Source organism: Labrus mixtus, chromosome 4 (genome assembly GCF_963584025.1).
Source record: "Labrus mixtus chromosome 4, fLabMix1.1, whole genome shotgun sequence".
Classification (NCBI taxonomy): Eukaryota; Metazoa; Chordata; class Actinopteri; order Labriformes; family Labridae; genus Labrus; species Labrus mixtus.
In genome coordinates this window covers 4,971,072-4,993,826 of record NC_083615.1, presented here as the reverse complement: position 1 = coordinate 4,993,826, position 22,755 = coordinate 4,971,072, and the positions used below count along the sequence as shown (strand labels likewise).

The window sequence follows — 22,755 nt, the reverse complement described above, 5'->3', positions numbered from 1 at the left end:
GATATACAATGTTGACACTTTTAAACTTAGTCATAGTTTGTGACATGGACTGGGCAAGCTTTTTGTTTTCTTAATCTGCTATTGTCTTTTTGCCTAATGATTGGTGAAATCTTTCACCTGAGAGTGTTGATCTGTTCACATTCCCAGTGTGCGTCTTGATGTGTGTGTGTGTGTGTGTGTGTGTGTGTGACTTTGGTGAAGCTTAGTCATCTGTTTGTGCACGTGACACTGTCAAAGCAGTGCTGTTGCGTGTGATATCTCCAGTGAGAGTGTTATTCACAAGAATTGTTTAGGTTGGCGCCGATACAGATGCGTACGAGTAGACTAATCACTCAGCCCGGCGATCAGTGGGCATATCCTGCTATTGTCCCACTGAGTGTGTTTGATGGTGTCAATCTTCAGGCACTGAATTGTGGACAGAACGATAGGCTTCCCTTTTCGACAACCTGACAGGGGGAGGCGTTTTAAGAAAAAGCCAATAACAGCTGGGCAGGGTTACGCTCTTTGCTATAAAATAAAGCCTCCAGTGTGATTGAATGTCTTCGTGCGCAGCATTGTTTGATACAGGCCCTCTGACTGTGTCATTATGCCTTGACTGTCTGTGAAAGTGCAACACTTGGACTCTTCGGGATTGGATTTTGTTTTTTCAACTTTGTGGAGTAACTGAGACTGGAGCCATGAAGGTAAAAAAAAAAAAAAAAGGACTGTGCACGGTGCAGATAGTAATGCAGTAAACATAAGAAGATGAATATGGCTGAGGTGATGGGATGATAATTGTGAGTATATTTATATTTTAGGTGTCTATGGGGAGTTATTGGCAAGCAGTCTTGGTTCTCCTTCATCTGACAGGTGAGTGTGACATAAGAGAGAGACAAAGTGTCTTCAAATCTTGAAGTCTACTTTTTGAAGTATTTCATAATAGATCTCCTCAAGTGTTTCTTCTTCAGTCAGTTCCTTAAAGGTTTTTTATTTTTTTTTGCTTGTATCCAGCTTGCGTTGCAGGTATAACAGGGAGATGCAGCCTGTTTGGAAGTCACCACATTCACACGTTTGATGGGGTTTTATACAAGTTCCCTGGAGACTGCAGCTACCTGCTGGCTGGAGACTGCAACCGTCACTCTGTCACGCTGCTGGGTGAGTCACACTCAAGACAGTTCTATAAGATAAACTTTTTCGAACAACAATGGTATTGTATGGCATGTATTTGTATTTTTTGACTGTTTTATTAAAAGGCATTTGAAATAGCCACTCCTTGTTTTGTTTTCAGACTGTTTCTGTCAGTCAAAGTTTTCTTGTTTTTAGTGTATTGATGGTAAAATAATCCACAGGTGATTTTGTTGGGGGCAAAAGAACTGGAGTCACTCTGTTCCTGGGAGATGCCTTTGAGCTGCACCTGTCTGTAGATGGACGTCTCTCACAAGGAGAAAAAAGGTGGGGAAATTAAAATGTTCCAGCAAAAAAAAAAAAAAAAGATAAATGGTGAATTATGGTAACAACAATTTTTGATGTGTGTCTCTCTCTCTTTTGTAGTCTGTCTCTGCCCTATGCCTCTAACTCTGTGTTCGCGGGCTCAGAGCTCGGCTATTATAAACTCTGGAGTGAGGAGTTTGGCTTCACTGTAACCATCGATAATGCGGCCAACATCGCCCTGACACTGACCAAACACCATGCCAACCGCACCTGTGGCCTTTGCGGCAACTTCAACTCTGTAACAGACGATGAATATACCGCTCAAGAAGGTAAATCCTGTTTGTAACTGTGTGCGTATGTGGCTAAGGCTGGAAAGTGCAACCAAGGAGAATTCATTAATGCTGTTATCTAGGAAATGATTTGAGTCACCAGCACACAGCAACAGGAAGAGTATCGGGTCAGTGCAGGAAAAGATAAAGAGGTTTAGGAAGCAAGAGAAACAGAGGGTGTAGCATGAGATTAAAGAGAAATATTTCAACTGTTTTTTTTGTGTTTTTTTTTTTTCATTCTTCTGTGTGTATGCTTTTAGGATTCCAAACAGAGGACAGTTATGACTTTGCAAATTCCTGGGCAGTAAAGGGGGCCGGTCAATCATGTCGACGTGTCTCTAATCCCAGCCACTCCTGTAACAGCACAAAAGAGACATCAGCGGTGAGAACACGTCAAACACACATATTTTGATTTTTGATATACTTTAGTAATCCCAGAGGGGAAATTTGGGTTGGACATGCTTCTCACACGCATGGACCTGTAGACATATACTGTGTATATTCACTGTATGTGCAAACGCGTATGTTTCATTGCATTTTTAAGGTCGTCTCTACATTTTAAGTTTCAGAGCAAACAATGTGAAAATGTTTGGAAATGTCTCTTCATGTTGTTACAAGCAAAAAAAAGCAGCTTGTTCAGTCTCATTGATGATAACAAAGTTTGCAAATAGACTGAAAAAAATGACAGATACATTTTCGCTAAATAATATTTATTTCTTAAAAAGAAATTTGTTTAACAAATCCTAAAAGATTAACTACAGTACGACCTATATTCAGTTTTTGTTACCTGTGGACTGCTGTTGTCTGAAGTCTCCCTTTCTCAATTTCCTGTCAATTCTCTAAATTCAGTTGTCTAAGGTGAACAATGCCCCAAATCTGTTGTTGCAAAAAATGGTGTAATTTTCAACGTGTTATGAGTATGCAAGTAAAATTTGTTTATTTTTCCTTTTCATTTTGATTTACCAATGGAACTTTGGTTCTCCATCTTGTTTTTTTTGTATCCTGGCATATGTGTACACTGCCTTGTTGGTGGGTTGATCAAGAACTCTGCCAGAACATTTTGTACCACCAGAACACCCACATGTGAGAAAACAGCAATAACTACACGTTAGTGTGAAAGTGAATTTCTTAGAATCCGTCATTCGTGATGAACATGAGCTGACAAGACATGACAACTCATAAAAAATGAAGAAGGGTTATCAGTCATGTATAGCTGGAGTCTTTGTAATAAAGTTATAGAAACCTTCAAAAGAAAACATTACACGTGAACTCCACTGTTCAGAACAACAGATTTAAATTTTAAGTTTTTCCTAAAATAATGGGATTGTCCTTTAAACATTTGTTTTACGTGTGTGTCTGTGTAGATTTTGTCTAGCTGCAGTGTATTGCAGACCTCCAGTGTGTTTCTGCACTGTGCCCACCTGGTCTCTCCTGAGGCGTTCCTGTTGCTGTGTCAGGAGGAGGCGTGTCAATGTGACCAGAGGGAGAGTGAAGACTGCTACTGTCCAATCCTGTTGGAGTACGCTCGCACGTGTCACGCACACAGGATGCTTCTTCATGGCTGGAAGGAGGAGAGCCAGTGCTGTAAGTATGTCAGTTAGTAAAAAGGCAAGTTAAGACGTTCAACAATAATTTCATGATACACAAACTTTGATCCATCTCAATGTTTGTGTGGTTAGTCCCCAAATGTCCCATTGGGATGCAGTACAGTGAATGCACCAAGTCCTGCTCTACAACCTGCCACAGTCTCAACATCCAGGAGGTCTGCAAGGAAGAGTGTTCAGATGGCTGTACATGCCCCGGTAACCTCCAAACTCAGTTTGTCTCCTCTTTTTTTTTTCTTTTTTTTTTTTGTGGCGCTGTTATAGCAGTGGTAACATCATGATGTGTCCTTGTGTTTCAGCTGGTAAGGTTTTGGATGGTAATCGTTGTGTGGAGGTATCTCAGTGTTCTTGTGTGCACATGGGGCGACATTTCCCTCCAGGATCCTCTATCTCTCAGGACTGCAACACCTGGTGAGAGAGCAATAAGCATTCAGTAACCTGTATAAATAAAGATAAAGATAAACTTTATTGATTTTTGCATTACAGCAGCTCAAGAAAACAGGGGAATATAATTATTAAAAATAAAAATAGAAGTTAAAAATCAACATATTTACATCAGTTAAATAAAAAAATACAATAATGGAAAATTACACAGTAACTACACTGGAAAGAGTTATTGTTATTAATACGTATAAATACGCAGAGTCCCCTCTAAATGTTTGTTTTTATCTGCAGTGTGTGCCGTCACGGCTCCTGGGAATGCACCAATGAAGGCTGCCCTGGTGAGAGATATGCACAGTGATAGTCAAAGCACATGAACCACCACTTACACACTCTACTGATGAAAATGTCCAGGGTTGATCTTTTCTGTTGTAATGATTTTACTGTCTGTGTGTAGGCGAGTGCTTGGTGGTGGGCCAGTCACACTTCAAGACCTTTGACAACAAGTTTTTCACCTTCACCGGTCACTGTCAGTATCTGCTTGCTGAAGATTGCACTGACAGCCTTTTTTCGGTCATTATTGAGAATGTACAGGTAAAGGTAGTTTTTTTTTTTTTAACGGCAAAAAAATATTGAAACATGTTCCTTTTACAAGGCAAGGCAAGTTTATTTATACAGCACATTTCAACAACAAGGCAGTTCAAAGTGCTTCACACAAGACATCAAAAGCATCATGACAGAGGAAAGAAAAGAAACATTAAAATAGAAAATTAAAAAATCACTGAAATTATAAAATCTGAATATGTTCAAATAAAAATAATTCAAATGAAATTTATTGAAATAAATAAAGTAAAAATATAAAAAGAGTTAAAAGTTACAGAGCAGAGTTAAAATTTAAAATCTTATCAAAATTGTTTAATGAAAGGCTGCAGCTGTAAACAGGTGAGTCTTCAACCTCGATTTAAAAGAGCTGAGAGTTTCAGCAGACCTGCAGTTTTCTGGGCGTTTGTTCCCAGATATAAGGAGCACAAATTTACACACAAATTAAATGGGACATTTTTTGTGTAATCTTCCTGCCTCTAGCTGCTTTTCTATCTAAGGTATCTCCTGCTGTCGTTGTGTGTTAGTGCGCAGATGATCGGGATGCTGTGTGCACACGCTCGGTAACGCTCAGTTTGCCATCTCTGGAGAACATGACAGTGAAGCTGAAGCACGGAGGAGTTGTCTCTGTCAACAGCATGGACATCCAGACTCCAATGCATCACGGTATGCATCACGGTATCCCACTCTGACACGACAGCAATACATTTAACTTATGTTCTCTCTGACTCTGAGACCTAATGTACATTGAATTTGACATTTTGTGTTTATTATAATCAGCATAATAAGGGAAGGAATTTGTTGTTATAACTGTTTCCAAACCACCTTGTATAAAAATTCCAGGTCATCTGCACATTCAGAGATCCGTTCAGTCGTCTGTTCGTGTGAAGTTTGGAGACGACCTTCACTTGGACTGGGATGGTCGTGGCCGTGTGCTTTTGAAGGTAAAATAGTGTTAAGGTGTTTTGATGGATATGTTAAAGGTTTCCAAACAGCTGTACTGAATTCTATCCATCTCCTTAGCTGGGTCCACGGTGGGCAGGTCACACTTGCGGCCTCTGTGGAAACTACAATGGGAACCAAGGCGATGACTTCTTGTCTGGATCCGGTCTGGTCGAGGCGGGACCTCAGGCTTTCGGCCAGTTGTGGAGGATTAACGGAGACTGTGAATCCACGCACAGACATGAGAGGGATCCATGTGCTATTAACCCTAAAAGAGGTACAGACCCCATGATGATGAACGAATGAGCCCAGCAATGAGCAGAAATCAACCTATTAACCTCCTTTTCTTTTCTTTTCTTTTCACTTTTAGTGCGTTTTGCGGAAGAGGCGTGTTCGGTGATGATGTCAGATGTGTTCAGCGCGTGCCACTTTCTGGTGAACCCCGCACCGTTCCAACGGTTCTGTCGATATGATGTGTGCGCGTGTCTGGACGAGGAGTCGTGCCTCTGCTCGGCTCTGTCTGCCTATGCAGCTGCGTGTGCTGCTAGAGGAGTGCTGCTTAACTGGAGGTCTCCTTCACTCTGCGGTAACTCTCACACCGAACTTAATAACGACTGATCGTTCATACACATACATAAGGAAACATGTTGCCTATTTTTAGACATTAAAAAGCACTGTGGAGAAAATGAAGGATTCAAATATAAAACCGAAAATGTCTTCTAGTCATGAAAACATGTCTCTTTAAAATGTTTATCATCACGTCTAAAGAAACTATAATTGCAAATACAAAAATCTGTAATTTCAAAGAGACTAACCCTCCCTTGATTTAATTTTTTGCAGAGCTGGAGTGCACTGGAGGCCAAGTGTACGAAGCCTGTGGGAGTGTGTGTGATCGGACATGCCGCGCTCTATCAGGGTCCGAGGCCGGCTGCGACGGGGAGAGGGTGTGTGAGGAGGGCTGCTTTTGTCCCGCTGGAAAACACCTGAGCGACTCAGGAGAATGTGTTACGGCTGATATGTGCACCTGCCTGCATGACGGACAGCTTTACCAGCCTAATGATGTCTATGCGGAACACAACAGCATCTGGTCAGTGACTGTGCATATTCTGAAACTGTGTTTATATAACATATTAATACACAGATCACTGTGTTTCATAAACCTGCACTTTTGTGTATTTTTGTGTGTGCAGCTACTGTGAGAATGGCTCCATGCGCTGTAGCTCCCCTGAAATGAGTACTTTACTGTCTGATCTCTTCTATGACGATGACTTGGCACCATCCAGAGGTACAGTTTTTTGTATTTCACTGAAGCTTTATTTATGTGTTTTGTGTCTTGTATAATCCACTCTCTGTACGATATCTTTGATGTTACTCATTTGTATTCAGCATATGAGACTTTGCTGCCCTGGTTTGCTTCATATAGTATGCTCATTTATTTTTTTTCTCTTGGTCAAAAAGTCCTGTTATGTCTTCATTGAATTTTAAGTTATATATTGTTTTTTTCTTGTGTGCGTGTATGTAGAGCGGCGGTCAGTCAAGTGTCCTCCTCCACTGACCCGAACAGACTGTAATGCAGGAGAAAAAGGCCTTGAATGTGCCAGAACATGCCAAAATCTGGATCTGCCCTGTGTTAGCCTTGCCTGCATCCCTGGCTGCATCTGTCCACCAGGCACGGTATGTTCCTCTGTATCTCCCTGTGTGTGTGTGTGTGTGTGTGTTCTTTATATTTAAACCACCAAAAGTCTTAAGCAGACAACAATGATTAATCGGCAGATTGATTTCAGGTACGTCACCGAAGAGACTGCATTGCACCGGATCTGTGTCCCTGTTACCATAACAACAGGCCATATGCATCAGGACAGACCATCTCTGTGGACTGCAACACATGGTATAATGATTGTTTGTGTGTCTATGTTTATGGATGAGGGATGGCTCCACTGTGCTGTCTGAGCAGGATGTTTTTTTTCTATTTGTTTACAGTGTATGTGAAAACAGGAAGTGGCACTGCACAGAAAAGGCGTGTGATGGTGTGTGCCGCACGGTGGGGGAGGGGCACTACATCAGCTTTGATGGCCTCAAATATTCCTTCCCTGGCCTCTGCCAATATGTCCTGGTCCAGGTAAGAGATAAAGAGATCCACAAAGAGCTCAATGATGAATGAATTACAGGAAACTCTGTTCACGTCGTGTCTTTTGCTTTTCCCTCATTTTGATCTTTTGCTTTCACAATCCTGTACTATAAAGGATATGTGTAATGGAGAAGAAGGGTCATTCAGGGTGCTGGTGGAGAATGAGGCCTGTGGAATTGTTGGACGTCGCTGTGCGAAAGCTGTCAGGATCGACTACCAGGGAGGGTTGATTGTAATGCAAGAAGGAGAGGTAAACAAAACCAACTCAGATATGCATATGTAGTCAATGCAACATTGTTAAACATACAATTAACTTCTTTCAGGTGAAATTACTCACCAAGAAAAACATTGACCTAATGTAACCTAAACTTGGCTAAAAAGATGTTACAATGAAACATGCTGTCAGAAAGAATCAAGGAAGTTTTAACTTTAACACAAAATATTCAGACGTCAAATTCAATAATCAGTCTTTTCCCATTAAACCAACCGGTTTTGCTAGCTCATTGAGATGTATTGAAAGTTATTGTTGGTTATCTTTTACTTTAATTCTCCTTCACATTAGGCTCGGCACTATTTGGTAATTGTTCTAATGAATATGATCCTAAGTCATGTGTTTCTATCTTGGTTTATCAAAAATTTGAATATCATATTATATTATATTTTTTTTAAATAGTGAAGTGTTGACTTTTATTTTAAATATGGTTCATCAATTAACAGCACATTGCCTATAATGTCTGGATAGAAACCATAATAAGCACTGTAATCCTTAAAGCAGCAGACTTAATCAGTAAAAACTGAATTTTCAGATTTTTTCCTTTTAGAAAATCGACTCAGTTTTGTAACCAAACTTTTCAGACGGTTCTTGTCGTGAGTATTCCTTATTGTTTGTATCCACGGTTACCACTTTTCATCTCTTACAGGTCAAGATGAAGAAGCCGGTGCGATATGACTCCCAGGTGGAGATTATACGATCCGGTCAGTTTTACACCTTGTTGCTGGGGAAACACATTTCTCTCAGCTGGGACAAGGGGACTCGCCTTCTGGTTCGCATTTCGTCTAGCTACAGGGTACTGATTAATTATAACCTCACTTTTGACTGGTTGAACCTTCTTTGTTTACATTAAAAAAAACAAATGTACGTGATTTTTTTTTTATGTGTAGGGACGGGTGTGTGGACTGTGCGGTAACTTTGATGGGAATGTTAACAACGACTTGATGAGCAGTAACAACCAGCTGGAGGTGGACTCCTTACACTTTGGGAACTCCTGGAAGGTTATTCCCAGCTGTGCTGACGTCACAAAGGTTATTTTGGGTTTTTTTACTGTCACATCTCTTTCCAAGGAAAATGTCTTGACTATGGAAACTCTGCATTGGAACTGCTTTCTACCCAATGCATTTGTTTGCGGTACATAAAAAACATTTTGGCATAGGGAGTCAAATAAATAATAAACACTCTCTTATTCCATTAAGAAATGTAATGAATTAAAAAGTTCAGTTATTTCTCCAGGTTGGATCTTCCTTTTTCATCTAAATAAATGCTTATTAAAAACTTTGTTTTAGGGTTAGGGCTAGCCTGTTTAAGCTGTGGATTTACATAAGCTAAAGAACTTCTCAAATACACGATGAACAGATAATTGTGGAAAACGTTGTCAACATGGGAACTGTATTTAACATGTGACGTAATGAGCTTTGATGATGATATCTGAATCCAGTGCTACAGCCTTGTCTCTGGCCCTTTAAGAGACAATTAATGCCCAGCATTTTAATATGACTTGCTTAGACTTTGCTTTAAACAGTGAGGTTTAAAACATGTTCCAGATCAGTGATCCAAATCTGTTTTACCTTGGTCCATAGCCTACTTATTTACTGTGATGGATTATCTACCTCAGGAGAAGTCTGTGCCATTTCCAAATTATCATCACATCAAGTATAAATTTGATTTTCAGGTTGATTTTAATCTTAAAAGCATCTCAAAGCCTTTACATGTTGTAGTTTATGTTTTAAAAACCACTGTTATATTTCTAGTATATTATACAGTATATATATATATATATATAACAGATAAACACTTAATATGTGTGTGTAATCTTGTGTGTTTAGATCCCCCCTCCATGCAGTGACAACATTGTCAAGTTGGTAACAGTGGAGGAGTCATGCCGTGTGATCACTGGTCCACTTTTTAAAGAATGCATCGGCCAGGTGAGCATAATTATAGACACACAAGATTATCCCATGAACGCACATCCATTGTTATGCTCCTGTGTGTTGGTTAACCTGCTCCTGTGTTCCTCCAGGTGGATGCAGAGCCATATGTAGACATGTGTGTGGAGGCTGCATGTTCTTGTCCATCAGTGGGAGACTGTGCATGCTTTTGTGATGTCATCGCAGCTTATGCTAAGGTCTGTTCAGAAAGGGGTGTGGCTATCAGCTGGAGGTCCAATGACCTTTGCCGTGAGTATGAAGAATTCTCCCATTTATCAGTCTGACTAAACTAAAGACTGAACTAACTACCTCAGCGGTTAACAGTGTCTTCTAAACGTTTGAAGTGAGGAACAGAGCAAAAAGTATGAAAATAATAACATGCATATTTCAACACTACACTTCTTCATCGCTTTTGTTATCTTACCTTTGACCTTTACTGATACAACTAAAGAAATTATTTTCATATAATTAATAGGGCCGTCAAAGTATAACATTTTTTTTTTTTCACAATTCATTCTTGAATTTCAATAGTGTATCACAATTAATCGCGAATGTAATGGCATGTTTGAAATTCCCATATTTTGCATCTAAAAATATAAATTGTTAGATTTTTATTTTGCAGTTTTGTACCGTCTTAAGCTGAGAGTACTTTACTTGTTGTTTTAATTTAAATCTGCTTTTTGAAAAAAAGAAAAAAAAAGAAGTAAGGACCTTCCAGTAGATTGAAGGTAACGACGTTAACTTAATCACAGAAAAAAGGAACTGATTACAGATCAAACACTAAATGAAAATAATAAAAGGAAACGTGGAAAGTGAATGTTTGATTTCATAAGGGGGCGGCTGTGGCTCAGTTGGTGGAGTTGGTCCTTTCTCAAATGGAAGGTCGGGGGTTCGATCACTAGCTTTGAGTAGTCAGAAGACTAGAAACCATTATTTACCATGAGCATGTACAGCCACTGTACATGGGGCGCCCGCAAACTAACTGCTTGACCACCGGCGGCTCCAAAAATCATTTTTATAAAAAAACAAATAAAAAAAACTTCTGTTATTTAATGTAATTTTCTTCCTTAGCCATAAGCTGTGAGGAGCTGAACCCCAGGAGTCCAGGTGTAGGGGAAGAGTTGTGCCAGTGGAGGTATAATACCTGTGGTCCAGCCTGTCCGAAAACTTGCCAGCATCCGGAGCCCCTCCACTGTTCGCTCACATGTGTGGAAGGTTGCCATGCCTACTGTCCCCCAGGTGCCAGAAAATAATTATTGGACATGCAGCGTTTACAAATTAAAAAATACATTCACATGAGAAAAAAAAAATAGTGGAGCTGAGTTCCACTTGTGCCTAATTGTCATAGGTCAACTCTTGGATGAAGTGGCGATGCGTTGCGTCGAGCCCTCTCAGTGTCAAGTGTGTATCCATGAGGGTCAGAGAATCTCCCACGGGAACAAGGTCATCCTGAACCACGAGGACCCTGAGCACTGCAAGATATGGTAATACAACACGAGAGCACCAAGACACATAGCTGTGTTTTCTCGTTTCATAATAATAATAATAATAATAATAATAATAATCATCTGGTTCTTTGCACTGTTCAAGATGCATTTTTTTCTGTTTTGAAGTCACTGTGACAACAACACCCTGAGCTGTGAAGTTTGTACCTCCCGCACGGTGTTCACCACGCCCAAGCCAACCACCGCATATGAAACTTTCACAACCCTGCCCTTCACTACGTTGATGCCCGAGGGCGCATGTGACCGCGCCATGGATCTGGCGTTCCTGCTGGATGGTTCGGAAGCTCTGAGCGAAGATGAATTTCAGGCAACCAAAGAGTTCATACTGGGAATCATTGAGCGATTCCGCATGGGCTCAGCTCATACCCGAGCCACAGTGCTGCTCTACCACTCCGGGGTCAAAACATATGATCTGCAGGTAGATAATTGTATTTTAGACACATTTGATTAGCAGAGTGTGAATTCTACCATGAATATTCAGTTTTGCGTTGAGCAATCTGGGATGTAACAAATGTAGCTCCAATGACTCGCTGAGTCACGGAAACCCTAAAGTCATGTCATACTTGCCTCTACATTTCTCTCTCATTTTTGCCTGCAGGTTCAGAAGTGGCTCTTTAAGAAGGCTGTGCGTGACCTGCACTACACAGGAGGAGATGTCGCTTTCATGGACGAAGCTGTCAAGTATCTCGTCTTGAACATCTATGATAAGAACAAGCGTGAGCACGCTGGCCGAGTGGCCATCATCTTGACGGCCAGCGCGAACCCCCGCCATATCCGTTCCATGCTCAGTAGGCTCCGTAAGGCGTCCATCACCACCCTGTCAGTGGCACTGGGTCCAGGGGTAAACATGGGGCAGATCAACGATATCACAAAGATCAACCCAGATAACAGGGCCTATGTGCTCAGCAGCACAGGTGAGCTGCCTGACCGTCTGTTGGAGCTGACAGATTACCTGTGCACACTGGGACTGGAGCCTGAGGTGGTGAATCCTCCAACACCTAAAACCACTCCAGGAAGGGCTCACAAGATAACCACCACCACGACCTCAGCTCCTCGTCTGGAGCCCAACCCCACACAACACCTCCCCAATGCCCCAACATCCACATCACCCTCGGGCCAACCGCCCATCCCCACATCCTCTCCCTCCTCTCCGGCAGCAGATGTCACATTTATTGTGGAGGGCTCGGATTCAGTTGGCGAGGGCAACTTTAACAAGTCGCTCTCCTTCTTGGAGGAAGTTATATCACGGCTGACGGAGGAGAAGGAGTCAATACGCATCACTGTGATCCAGTACTCGGCGACAGTGACTGTGGAGATCAGACGGTGGGAGCTGAGGCGACAGAGGACTCTGCTGCTGCAGAGACTGAGGGAGATTCGTTGGAGAGGTGGAAGCAAAACAAACACGGGCGCAGCTTTCACGACAACGTTTCAAGAAATAACTTCTGGCCAGCCTCCGCGCAGCCCCACTCCTCCTCAGCTGGTCTTCCTGGTGACAGAAAACCCTCCGACTGACACAGTGATACGCCCACCATCTACGAAATTCCACACGCACGTGTATCCCATTGGTGTTGGGAAAAAAGTAAGCGATACTGACTTGTTTCAGTTCAGCTCCCCTCAAAACCCGATCATGGTCGAGGACATCAGCCATCTGAAGACTCTGGTTCACCGTGTAGTAAACATTACACTGACCACAGTCAGATTCCCAACACTGCCTCCCCTGGTCCTCCCAACACACTCCAGTCTGCCACCCTCAGGTACAGCAGTCACACTTATTTCAGTCATATAGGCTACAAAGAGTCCTTGTCCTGTATTTATACTTGAGTGTGTCTCTGCACAGTTCCGTGTAAGAAGCCTGTGGATGTGTTGTTCCTGGTGAAGGCTGGAAAACAATTAGAGGACATGAAGACTTTTGTCAAATCTTTCATCAACAACGCTGACATCGGTAGGTGTTACCAATCCCCTTTTTTTTACTACTGTTGACTGTATTTCACTAATGTGTGTTATTATTTAATCTAACGCCATTCAATTTGTCACAACGATAATTCAAAATCCTGACATCGTTTTTATTTTGAATTTAAGGGACAGACTGGCAAGTGAGAAAGGAGGGTCAATTTAAAATTTGATAATTAACTGGCCATGTTTTTTTTACAAAAAAGAATCTCATTTATTAAACATAACTTTTGAGTTCATAAAGAGGGAGTGGTACTTAACTAAATGCCTTACAGGGTAAATACAGGTTTTTAGGCAATTTGTTAAATTCCTCATGTCTGTTTTGTCACCCAATGTTTTCTTGTCATTTATTATGAGAGTAATAAGGCAAAGCAAGTGGATTTATAAAGCACCATGAATACATAAAGCAATTGGCAGTGCTTGCAAAAGTTTAAAAAAATAAAAATTACAATAGTAAGGACATTAAAATACATATTACATTGAGCAAACATTAAAATACATATTACATTGACAAAATATATGAAAATAAACTCAATTTGGGCAATTAATGATAAGACATATGCTCCGTGCATCTGCAAGTTTAATTATTTTGTTTGTTTATTTGGATCCCCATTAGCTTCAGCGTAGCAAGAAGCTAATCTTCCTGGGGTCTGAAGTTTACAATGTGACAGTACAATTTACACATTCATATTATTTACTGTACATAAACACATTACACACATATTACACAACATATAGAAAATCTACAATAACTACAAATAATAAAAACAATTGACATGAATGAACAAATGTTTAAGTGCTCTGAAGACACTGAGTCTTACCTTCCTGACAGAAACAGATTCACAAACTTGCCTCAATCAAATTTTTTTTTAAATAAAAATTCAGCCTAGAACATCTTTTGGCTTTTGGATTTTGGCTTTTGGATTTTGGCTCACAGTTTGCTCAGTCTGTATCTGACACAAACCTACATTTCCCCCGGAAACCCACACCAGAGGTGCTGTGGTGTTGAAATCCCCCCCACAACCTTCAATACTTCACCAGATGTGACTGAGATGCTACAGACAAAACTCATTTTATGATTCCTCCAAATCAGCTTACTTACTTATTTAAAAAAAAAAAAAAACATTTTAATTTTGTGATCACGGTGGCAGACGAGTGATCCTCAGGCTGTCAGTCAGTTTCAACGAGGCTCGGAAAGGTTGCAGCTGTTCAGGAAGTCACACAGATAGCAGAGGCTGAATATGAAGCATCTTTAACACAAGAATGTTTACTTGATTAAAACATTTTATAAAGGTGATTACATTATAAAAATGATAAGGCAAAGTATCATGAGCCATGTGTTTCCTTCTTTGTTTTTGTTTTCTTTCATTAGGAAACTTAATTTCTACTTCTGTCTGAAGCATATAACGAAACCAATCTCTTTCACAACAGCCTGTCTGCATTTGGCAACAACTAAAACTCGTATCCTCCTCCACACAAGTCAGAAGAACTCATTAGCACAAACCCCTCCATATTCAGCTTAAGCAAGGAGAATATATGAATAACATACCACACTTAAAAATATCAAATTGATCAACTTAAAAACTTGAAATAAAAACGGTTAATTCCTAAAAACTAATTAACAAAATACCAAAATAGCATCTTTTCTCTGAGTCTAAAATATAAAAAGTTGTGCACTTGAAAACATGTTTAAGATTATTTTTTATAGAAAAACTATACAATGATGTTGAGATAAATTATTTTAACTCAACACTTGTTGATATGTGCAGGGCCGAGTGGCACTCAGGTGGCTGTTGTTCAGTATGGAGACACAAACACAGCAGAGCTCACCTGGAAGGATGCACAGAGCCAATCCCGTCTTCTGAAGCTTGTGGAGAACATCCAAACGAGGACAACTGCTTCTGCCCCCACACTAGGTAGGCTAATGGATAAACAAATTTGTTCACATGCATTTGCAAACGCTCAATGCTCTGTCTCTCTGTCTGCAGGCTCTGCCCTCCGATTCGCTGTGAAGACTGCTATCTCGCCAGTCAGCGGTGGACGAGTTGGTGTAGCTAAGGTGGTGGTGATGCTGGCGACTGATAAATCAGCTGACGATGTCCAAGAAGCAGCTAATGAAGCACTGGCAGCAGGTTAGTCAGGTCGCAGATGTTACCGTTTAGATTTTAAACAAACTAATTTGAAATTCAGTAGTTTCTGTTTCATGTTTTATGCAGTTTCTCATTTCTTTGCTCAGGTGTGTCAGTGTTTCCCATCGGGGTGGGGCCAGGCTACGACAGAGGTGAACTTGGCATACTGGGTCACCACGGCAACCAAGACAACACTCTGCATTTGAACAGCGTGGATCAGTTACGGATGTTGCTTAATTTGGATCGTGGTTACATGGAGAGAATCTGCAGAGGTGCTTGCAGACACATGCGAACACACACACACACACACACACGGTTTGGTTGTTTCCACGCAAAAATAATTTAAAAAATGTGCCTCATTATAATTTCTATATTTTATACAAGACATTTTATGAGTGTAAATGATAGAAATAAAATGAGTTATTTGCTTTGGTTTCCCAGCTGGGCCACCAGGACTATGTGTTGATGATAACGGAAATGAGAGAAAGGTGAGTAACGCCAGCTGAGGTTTAAGACACACTCACACCGGTACAGCAACCTTTTTTTAAAGAATGAAACATGACTTCAAAACCGATTTGTGTATGTCTTTGTTTATGTGATTCAGCCTGGTGAGTCATGGCTGCAGGAGGACGGCTGCCACTCTCTCTTGTGCCACCCGGGTGGGTCTGTGACTCTACAGAACCACAAAGTCAGCTGTGACAGACTGGAGCCGCCGGCCTGCAGAAACAACATGCCTCCTGTCAGAGTCCAGGAGACCTGTGGCTGCCACTGGGAATGCCCTTGTATGTACATCAAAAAGGATCAAATAGCTCTTGCTAGTTTCTGGCACCACATTTTAAACATGGCTATACTGAGTGCACACCAGTTTCAATTTGAACAATGAAGCTTGCATTCCTGGCTATTTATAGTGAGTGTTAATGGATCAAATGACTCTGGATGCCTGTGCGTGCGTGTGTGATGTGATTGTGCGCGCATGTATTCACAGGCATGTGTATGGGAAGCTCAACCAATCATGTGGTGAGATTTGATGGCTCGGCTCTCAGGCTGGATGGAGAGGGTTTGTGCTCCTACACACTTCTCACTGTCAGCAGAGGCATCGATGAAAGGTCAGAGGTCAAACTCCACAGCGGACCCTGTCAAGGCTCGGAGAATTACAATCAGGTCTGCATGAAGGCCATGGAGGTTATCCACGGACCACATAAACTGCTGCTGAAGGATGACATGACGGTGCGCTGCCGTTCCCTACACTGACACTAAGATTGATCGTAATGTGTTGGCTATGAGCAGTTATTTACTCATGTTGTGTGTGTTTGTTGAGAAGGCTGTAATTAATAGAGAAGAACTCGCACTGCCATGGCGGTACGCTGGCCTGGAGCTGGTGCGTTATGGAGGGGTGATGCTGCAGCTTAAATCAGACCACGGCTACGTTCTGACTTTCACGCCTCAGAGCAATGAGTTCACCATCACACTGCTCAGCTCCACCACCACTAGCCAGTTTTCTGGCCTCTGCGGTAAACCAAATTCAGACACTTTTTATCTTAAACCTGTAATGTAAGTAAACCGACTGTCTTCTTTTGACCGCTGTATTCTCTGTCTTTTTCTACCAGGGGCCTGTGAGGAAGAGAAATTTGATGTCCTGTCTTTACGCAATGGCAACACCACCACCAACCAACAAGCCTTCATCTCAGAATGGACCGTGGCCGCGAATGAGGGCATGTGCCTGCCGAAACGGAGGGCAGTGTGTCTGTCCGGAGCGTCCATGGGATGTCAGGCCTTACGATCGGAGGTGTTCGAGCCGTGCCACGCGCACATTCCTGTGCAGGTGTTCCTCGCCAAGTGTGAGGAGCAGGCATGTGAGGAGTCGGATGTGTGTGAGCTCATTTCTGCCTACGCAAACCTTTGTAGACAGAGAGGTGTGTGTGTGGACTGGAGGAGCCCCCACCTCTGCCGTAAGTCTGTTTTTTATGTGTGTGTGTGTGTGTGTGTGTGTGTGTGTGTGTGTGTGTGTGTGTGTGTGTTTCAAATACATTACTAACACCCATTCAGGGATGTTTAAACTTTGATCCTGATCTGTGCGTTACAGCTTTACGTTGCCCCAGCTCCATGGAGTATGAAGCATGTCGCACAGGATGTGTGGATGACTGTGGTAGCATACAGACGTTGCCAGGTGACTGGTCGGTTGCTAGGGGCAACGAGTCATCTTGTATGGACACACCTACTGAAGGTTGTTTCTGTACCGGTGGGATGGTTTCGCATCATGGTCAGTGTGTATCACCAGAGGCATGCAGGCAGTGTGTAGACCATCATGGACACACATATAAGGTGAGACGTATTAAAGGAAAAGAAAGCTAGGACGTGATGACAAATCCAAACCAAATTAACCTGCAGAATAAGATGGGACCACTATAAAATTGTAATGTGATTGCCACCTAGTGGTTACCTCAATAAAAATAAACACATTTTATTTGTTTTCACAGTTTATGCAGAGCTGGGTACCAGATGAGAACCCATGTTTGATCTGCATGTGTTTAGACCAGCAACACATTAACTGCACTGCCAGGCCGTGCAATGATGTCAAAGGCAAGCACCTCACGCCATTACGTTGATTTGCAGAGTTAAATTGTGTGTGCACAATTTCTTAACGAATGATCTGTCCATATGTGTTTAGCTCCTTTATGTGGACCTTGTGAGACCTTGAAAGAGAGGAGGCTGTCCAAGTGCTGCCCAGAATATGAATGTGGTAGGTGCAACCTTTTTTTTTTTTTTTTTAGGTCCAGTATGACAGCTGCCTCTTAAAACCACAGGGGGAAGATCACATCTTTTTGTGTTAACTATATAATGATTGTGTGTGTGTGTGTGTGTGTGTGTGTGTGTGAATGGTGTAAGTACAACTAGGTCTTATTTCCAATTAGGAAAAGATAATGAAACGGTTGTCCCGAACAGAATAACAAAACTCCTTTTATCACGAAAAAAAGACATAAAGTTGACTTATCTCCATATATGTATGTTCAGTGCTCTGTTTTTTGTCCTTATCTTGCTTCACAGAGTGAATAACTTATCTTACCTGCATATCACTTTTTCACTTTTAAGTGTGTGATCCGGAGAGTTGTGACCGGCCTGAAGCGCCCCGATGTGAAGATGGACAGACTTTGGTCCTTAAAAACCCTGGGGAATGTCAGCCTGTATATGACTGTGGTAAGACATTTACACGTTCTGTGTGGCACACACACACACACACACACACACACACACACACACAATCTTTCTACATGTTTTTTTTTTCATCTCTTTTTCCTTCTAGTCTGCAAAAAAGAAGAGTGTGCTCCTCAAATGCACGTTGGTTGCCCAGCCCACCGCCTTTTGTCAGTGAAAAAAACAAAGTGCTGTGATGTGTTTGAATGTGCGTGCAATTGCAAAAACACCACTCAAACCTGCCCAGCTGGGTTCATCACTTCCTCTTCCACTAACGACTGTGGATGCACAGAAACCGACTGCCTGCCAGATGAGGCAAGTGTTACTTTTAAGAGGCATCATTGTACTTACTGGGACAAAGATATTTATGTGCGTTAAGATTGGGACTGTATTAAAAGCAATAAAAAAAATAAATGGTTAAAAGAGCAAGTGTTGACAAGGATATATTTGTAGATATAAAACAGACACAATCTTGGGAATTTAACTAAAAAAAGGCAGTTAAAAAAGTTCTATCCAACGCTGTAATTGTCTAAACTAATGCAATAACGACGTGTGTGCCTCTCCAGGTGTGTGTAGTTGGTGGTGTGGTTCATCCAGTTGGGAGTGAATGGGACGCAGGGTGTGAGAAGTGCAGTTGCACCCAGATCAAGGACAAAGACACTTCACTGCACATTGCTCAGTGTACTCCGCCTGTGTGTGATCGAACCTGCCCTCGAGTGAGACATACACACACACACACACACACACATACAACTCACAACAAATATAGAAGATTTGTCATTTCGCTTCTATAAACGTTGACTTTGTTTTTTTTTTTCATCTTCAGGGCAGCACTTACACTGTGTCAAAGGATCAATGCTGTGGAAAGTGCACACCAACAAGCTGTGTGGAGTCAAAGGGAGTGATGCGGGGAGACACACTGAGTGGGGAAAAACTCAGACGAGTATGTGTTTAGAGAAATCATACATCTGAACTATTGATATTAATCCTGCTTTAGCTATAGCTTTTCAGCTGCCACTGCTGTATGACAAATTTGATCATGTGGATGCATTTGTTTCCCTTCTCTCATACCCTATTATAATCTCATCTCTTTGTCTGTTTACAGGTTGGAGAGGTTTGGCAGTCTCCAGGAGATAAATGTTTGCTAAATCAATGCTTGAAAGTGAAAGATGAGGTGTTCATCTCTGAAAGAAATGTCAGCTGCCCTCTTATGGACGCTCCATCTTGCCCTCTGGGAACGCAGTTGCAATGCGACCTCCAGGATTGCTGCCCCCGCTGCCACTGCGGTTAATACACACACACACACACACAGTTACACAAACGTAATATACTCTAAGAGCCTAGATTAAATATGAGTGAATCATCATCCACCATCCTAACTCCTCTAACTTTCCCTTCATTCATATGTAAAACACACTGTTTTAAAGAGCAAAAGATGCAGTTACAGTGTCTCTCCAGTAGATGGCTCTGTCATATTAAGTACAGTCAGTTATCCTGACCTAACCTTAGAGACCTTCTGTGTTTAATTACTGTTTAATCTGAAAATAATTTGTGTTTCCCCCACCCCCTCTGTAGCTAATATGGATGCCTGTGTCCTCAACCACACGGTGATAGGAGTAAGTCAGGCAGAGATGCAAGTACTCTTTCATTTTAGACTGTTGAACTGAGCTTTCAGTGCATCATATTGATGTTTGTGTTTCTTCAGGCAGGGGAGACGCTGATGGTGGATTTGTGTACATACTGTGAGTGTATGGTGGAGGCCGGTGCTGTGAGGAAATACACACTGTCCTGCAGAAGAACCAGGTGTCCCACATGCCCAATGGTAACCAACATCCCAACATCATTTTCTGTCACCACCTGTTAGCCTTTGTCATCCCCATCAGCAGCAGCATGACTAACCAAAAACATTCAAACTCTCATCATTTTCATCAATGACTGTCTAATGTCACTATAGACATTTCCTTCTTGCTCATCTTCAAATTGTGGCCACATTGTTTTCTTTGATCGACTCCCATCACAGAGGTAAGTAGTAAATGATTCATTTCCCCAAAGACAGAATTCTCATTTTCTTTCATTTCGCTTTTACAATAACATCTTTCTGATATCTTTCTGCATGACCTCGCACATTTATAATAAAATGTAATGTTTTCAGGGATACACTCTGCACGAAGAGGAAGGTTCCTGCTGTGGACAATGTGTTCCCACAGCATGCGTACTTCAAAGGCCCGACGGAGAAATGTTCAGTGTGCAGGTAGGGGCTATACATTCAATACAAAGCAAAGGTAAAGACCCCCCCCCCCACACACACACACACACAAATCAGAACAAATCTAGCCTACTGTTAGAAGAATAAATCCTGACAATGATGATGTAAAATTCAAATGTATTTTTATGCAGTATTCTTGTCTTGTTGTATTATTATACAATATCATTATTACCATACTATCAAATAATATGATGTACTACTGTACTATACTGTACTATACTGTACTGTACTATACTGTACTATACTGTACTATGTAACATGTATTACCGTATCATAAAACTATACATGCATATATTACTATATATACTGTACAAGTTTGTTGATTATTATTGAATGCATCACTTCACTGTTCTTTTGCACTCTGCTATATCCCACTGTACTAAACTACAGTACACTATAGTGCACTATTCTATTCTCAACTTTTCTGTATGATATGATACAATACATTCATAATCTGTGCTATGCAGCACTAGAATATACTGTACTATAAGATGCTCACTAAACTACATCACTGTACTTTACTGTACTACTTACAATTCGATACCTTTGGGACATTTAACATTGTCAGCAAAGGAGGACACTGCCTAAAAGACATGGCCTGAATTTCCTGATATGGATCAATACAGGATTTAATTGTGCCTTTTTATTTATCTAGTTCAATTTAAATTGAGAGGTAACCGTTTTTTTTTAAGTAGCAGATGTAGACATGATTATTGTTAATAAGTGTGTGCCTTTCTTTCTTAAGGTGAACACTACTACCGAAGATGGTTGCAACCAGTATACCTGTAGTGTGAACAGTAAAGGAGCTCTGGTTCTGATGACCAAAATAATCGTCTGCCCTCCTTTTAATCGCCAAGCGTGTCTGGATCAGGGGGTACGACTGCTGCCTGAACTAATTTACAGTGTTCACACACCTTCTCTGTACACATCTCTGTATCTGTCCATTTTTTAATCACTCTGTCCTTTTTGTTCCAAGGGGAAAGTCAGCAAGATTGGAACAACCTGCTGTGAGATGTGTAAGTACAGAAGTGCCAATCTGCAGATGGTAATCTATTTTTAAGAAATCTAGATGCTGGGATTTTAATTAGAGCGTGTGCGTGTGTGAAGGTACAGAGCCAGAGTGTCGAAGGACAGTGGGAATGCTTAAAACAATCCAAGTGGATGATTGCCAATCACAGCATCAAATAGAAATGCACTTCTGTGAGGTAAGAGACTACAAGTACACACACAGACACACATGCACATATTTAAGAATAATAAATACTTTATTCCATCGAGGATAAGCCTAAAAACTAAAATGAAATTATAACCTTGTCACTCACTTTTACACCTTTGTGTGTTCCCTGTGGTGCCCTCCATCTGTCCGTCTGTCAGGGCAAATGTCGCAGTAAGTCCATGTACTCCCTGGAGAGATCTGCTGTGGAGCAGGAGTGTGTGTGTTGTGCTGCCGTGGAGACGGAGCCTCTCAGTGTTCCTGTACTGTGTGCCAATGGTACCCAAAGCCACCACACTGTCCTGTCTGTCACAGCATGTGACTGTCTATCCAAACACTGCACCTAAAGAGAGGGGGGAGAGAGAGAGAGAGAGAGAGAGAGAGAGAGAGAGAGAGAGTCTATAAACGTTTGTATGTGTATACAAGTAACATGTGCCCATATAAAAAAAAACAATAGCACAAATAAGAATAAAACAAATCTATCCATTTGTTATGACTCTTTGTGTCTGTTTGTTTGTCTGTTTGTGATAAGAACATTCCTCCTCAAGTGCACACGTTTTTATAAAATAAAAACCTAATGTTAACGATATGGAAAGTTTAAAAGTGATATTTTTTCATTTATTCAGGCTTAACTGTTACTTTACCTAAATTATTTCTGCTACTTTATGATTCCAATCGACTACCAAAGAGGGAAATATTGTATTTTTTACTGTACTGTGATTGAAATACTTCACAGATCTTACATAAGTACTTATGTAATGTGATGCACTCTTAAAAGTGGGTAAAAACTTTGCCCCAACCTTGAGCAGCCACACAACAAACACGCACACCTAATGCATCGATAATATGCAACACACCGTCTCTCTGTCCCGTATGAAACAGTCGGGGAATTAGCCGTTCAGTG

At 41.3% G+C, this 22,755-nt stretch overlaps 1 protein-coding gene across 1 annotated transcript; it reads left to right on the top strand.

Moving 5' to 3' along the window:
* The first annotated feature begins 530 nt into the window (after nucleotides 1–530).
* On the top strand, nucleotides 531–22,340 carry vwf (von Willebrand factor). Its single transcript, XM_061035264.1, has 53 exons — nucleotides 531–683; nucleotides 798–849; nucleotides 991–1,134; nucleotides 1,329–1,431; nucleotides 1,531–1,739; nucleotides 2,000–2,121; nucleotides 3,104–3,323; nucleotides 3,419–3,541; nucleotides 3,643–3,754; nucleotides 4,019–4,065; nucleotides 4,182–4,318; nucleotides 4,852–4,990; nucleotides 5,168–5,268; nucleotides 5,348–5,543; nucleotides 5,637–5,852; nucleotides 6,107–6,353; nucleotides 6,457–6,551; nucleotides 6,789–6,940; nucleotides 7,051–7,154; nucleotides 7,247–7,385; nucleotides 7,510–7,644; nucleotides 8,315–8,461; nucleotides 8,556–8,696; nucleotides 9,495–9,593; nucleotides 9,689–9,845; nucleotides 10,668–10,835; nucleotides 10,945–11,080; nucleotides 11,210–11,519; nucleotides 11,700–12,855; nucleotides 12,939–13,043; nucleotides 14,821–14,967; nucleotides 15,040–15,183; nucleotides 15,288–15,452; nucleotides 15,622–15,668; nucleotides 15,785–15,962; nucleotides 16,166–16,407; nucleotides 16,502–16,691; nucleotides 16,788–17,129; nucleotides 17,264–17,502; nucleotides 17,658–17,760; nucleotides 17,849–17,920; nucleotides 18,271–18,375; nucleotides 18,482–18,687; nucleotides 18,939–19,088; nucleotides 19,199–19,315; nucleotides 19,478–19,658; nucleotides 19,948–19,988; nucleotides 20,078–20,194; nucleotides 20,525–20,623; nucleotides 21,384–21,512; nucleotides 21,615–21,654; nucleotides 21,746–21,843; nucleotides 22,013–22,340. The coding sequence occupies exons 1-53, from the start codon at nucleotides 678–680 to the stop codon at nucleotides 22,196–22,198; spliced, it is 8,556 nt and encodes a 2,851-aa protein (XP_060891247.1). The 5' UTR covers nucleotides 531–677; the 3' UTR covers nucleotides 22,199–22,340.
* The last annotated feature ends 415 nt before the right edge of the window (nucleotides 22,341–22,755 follow it).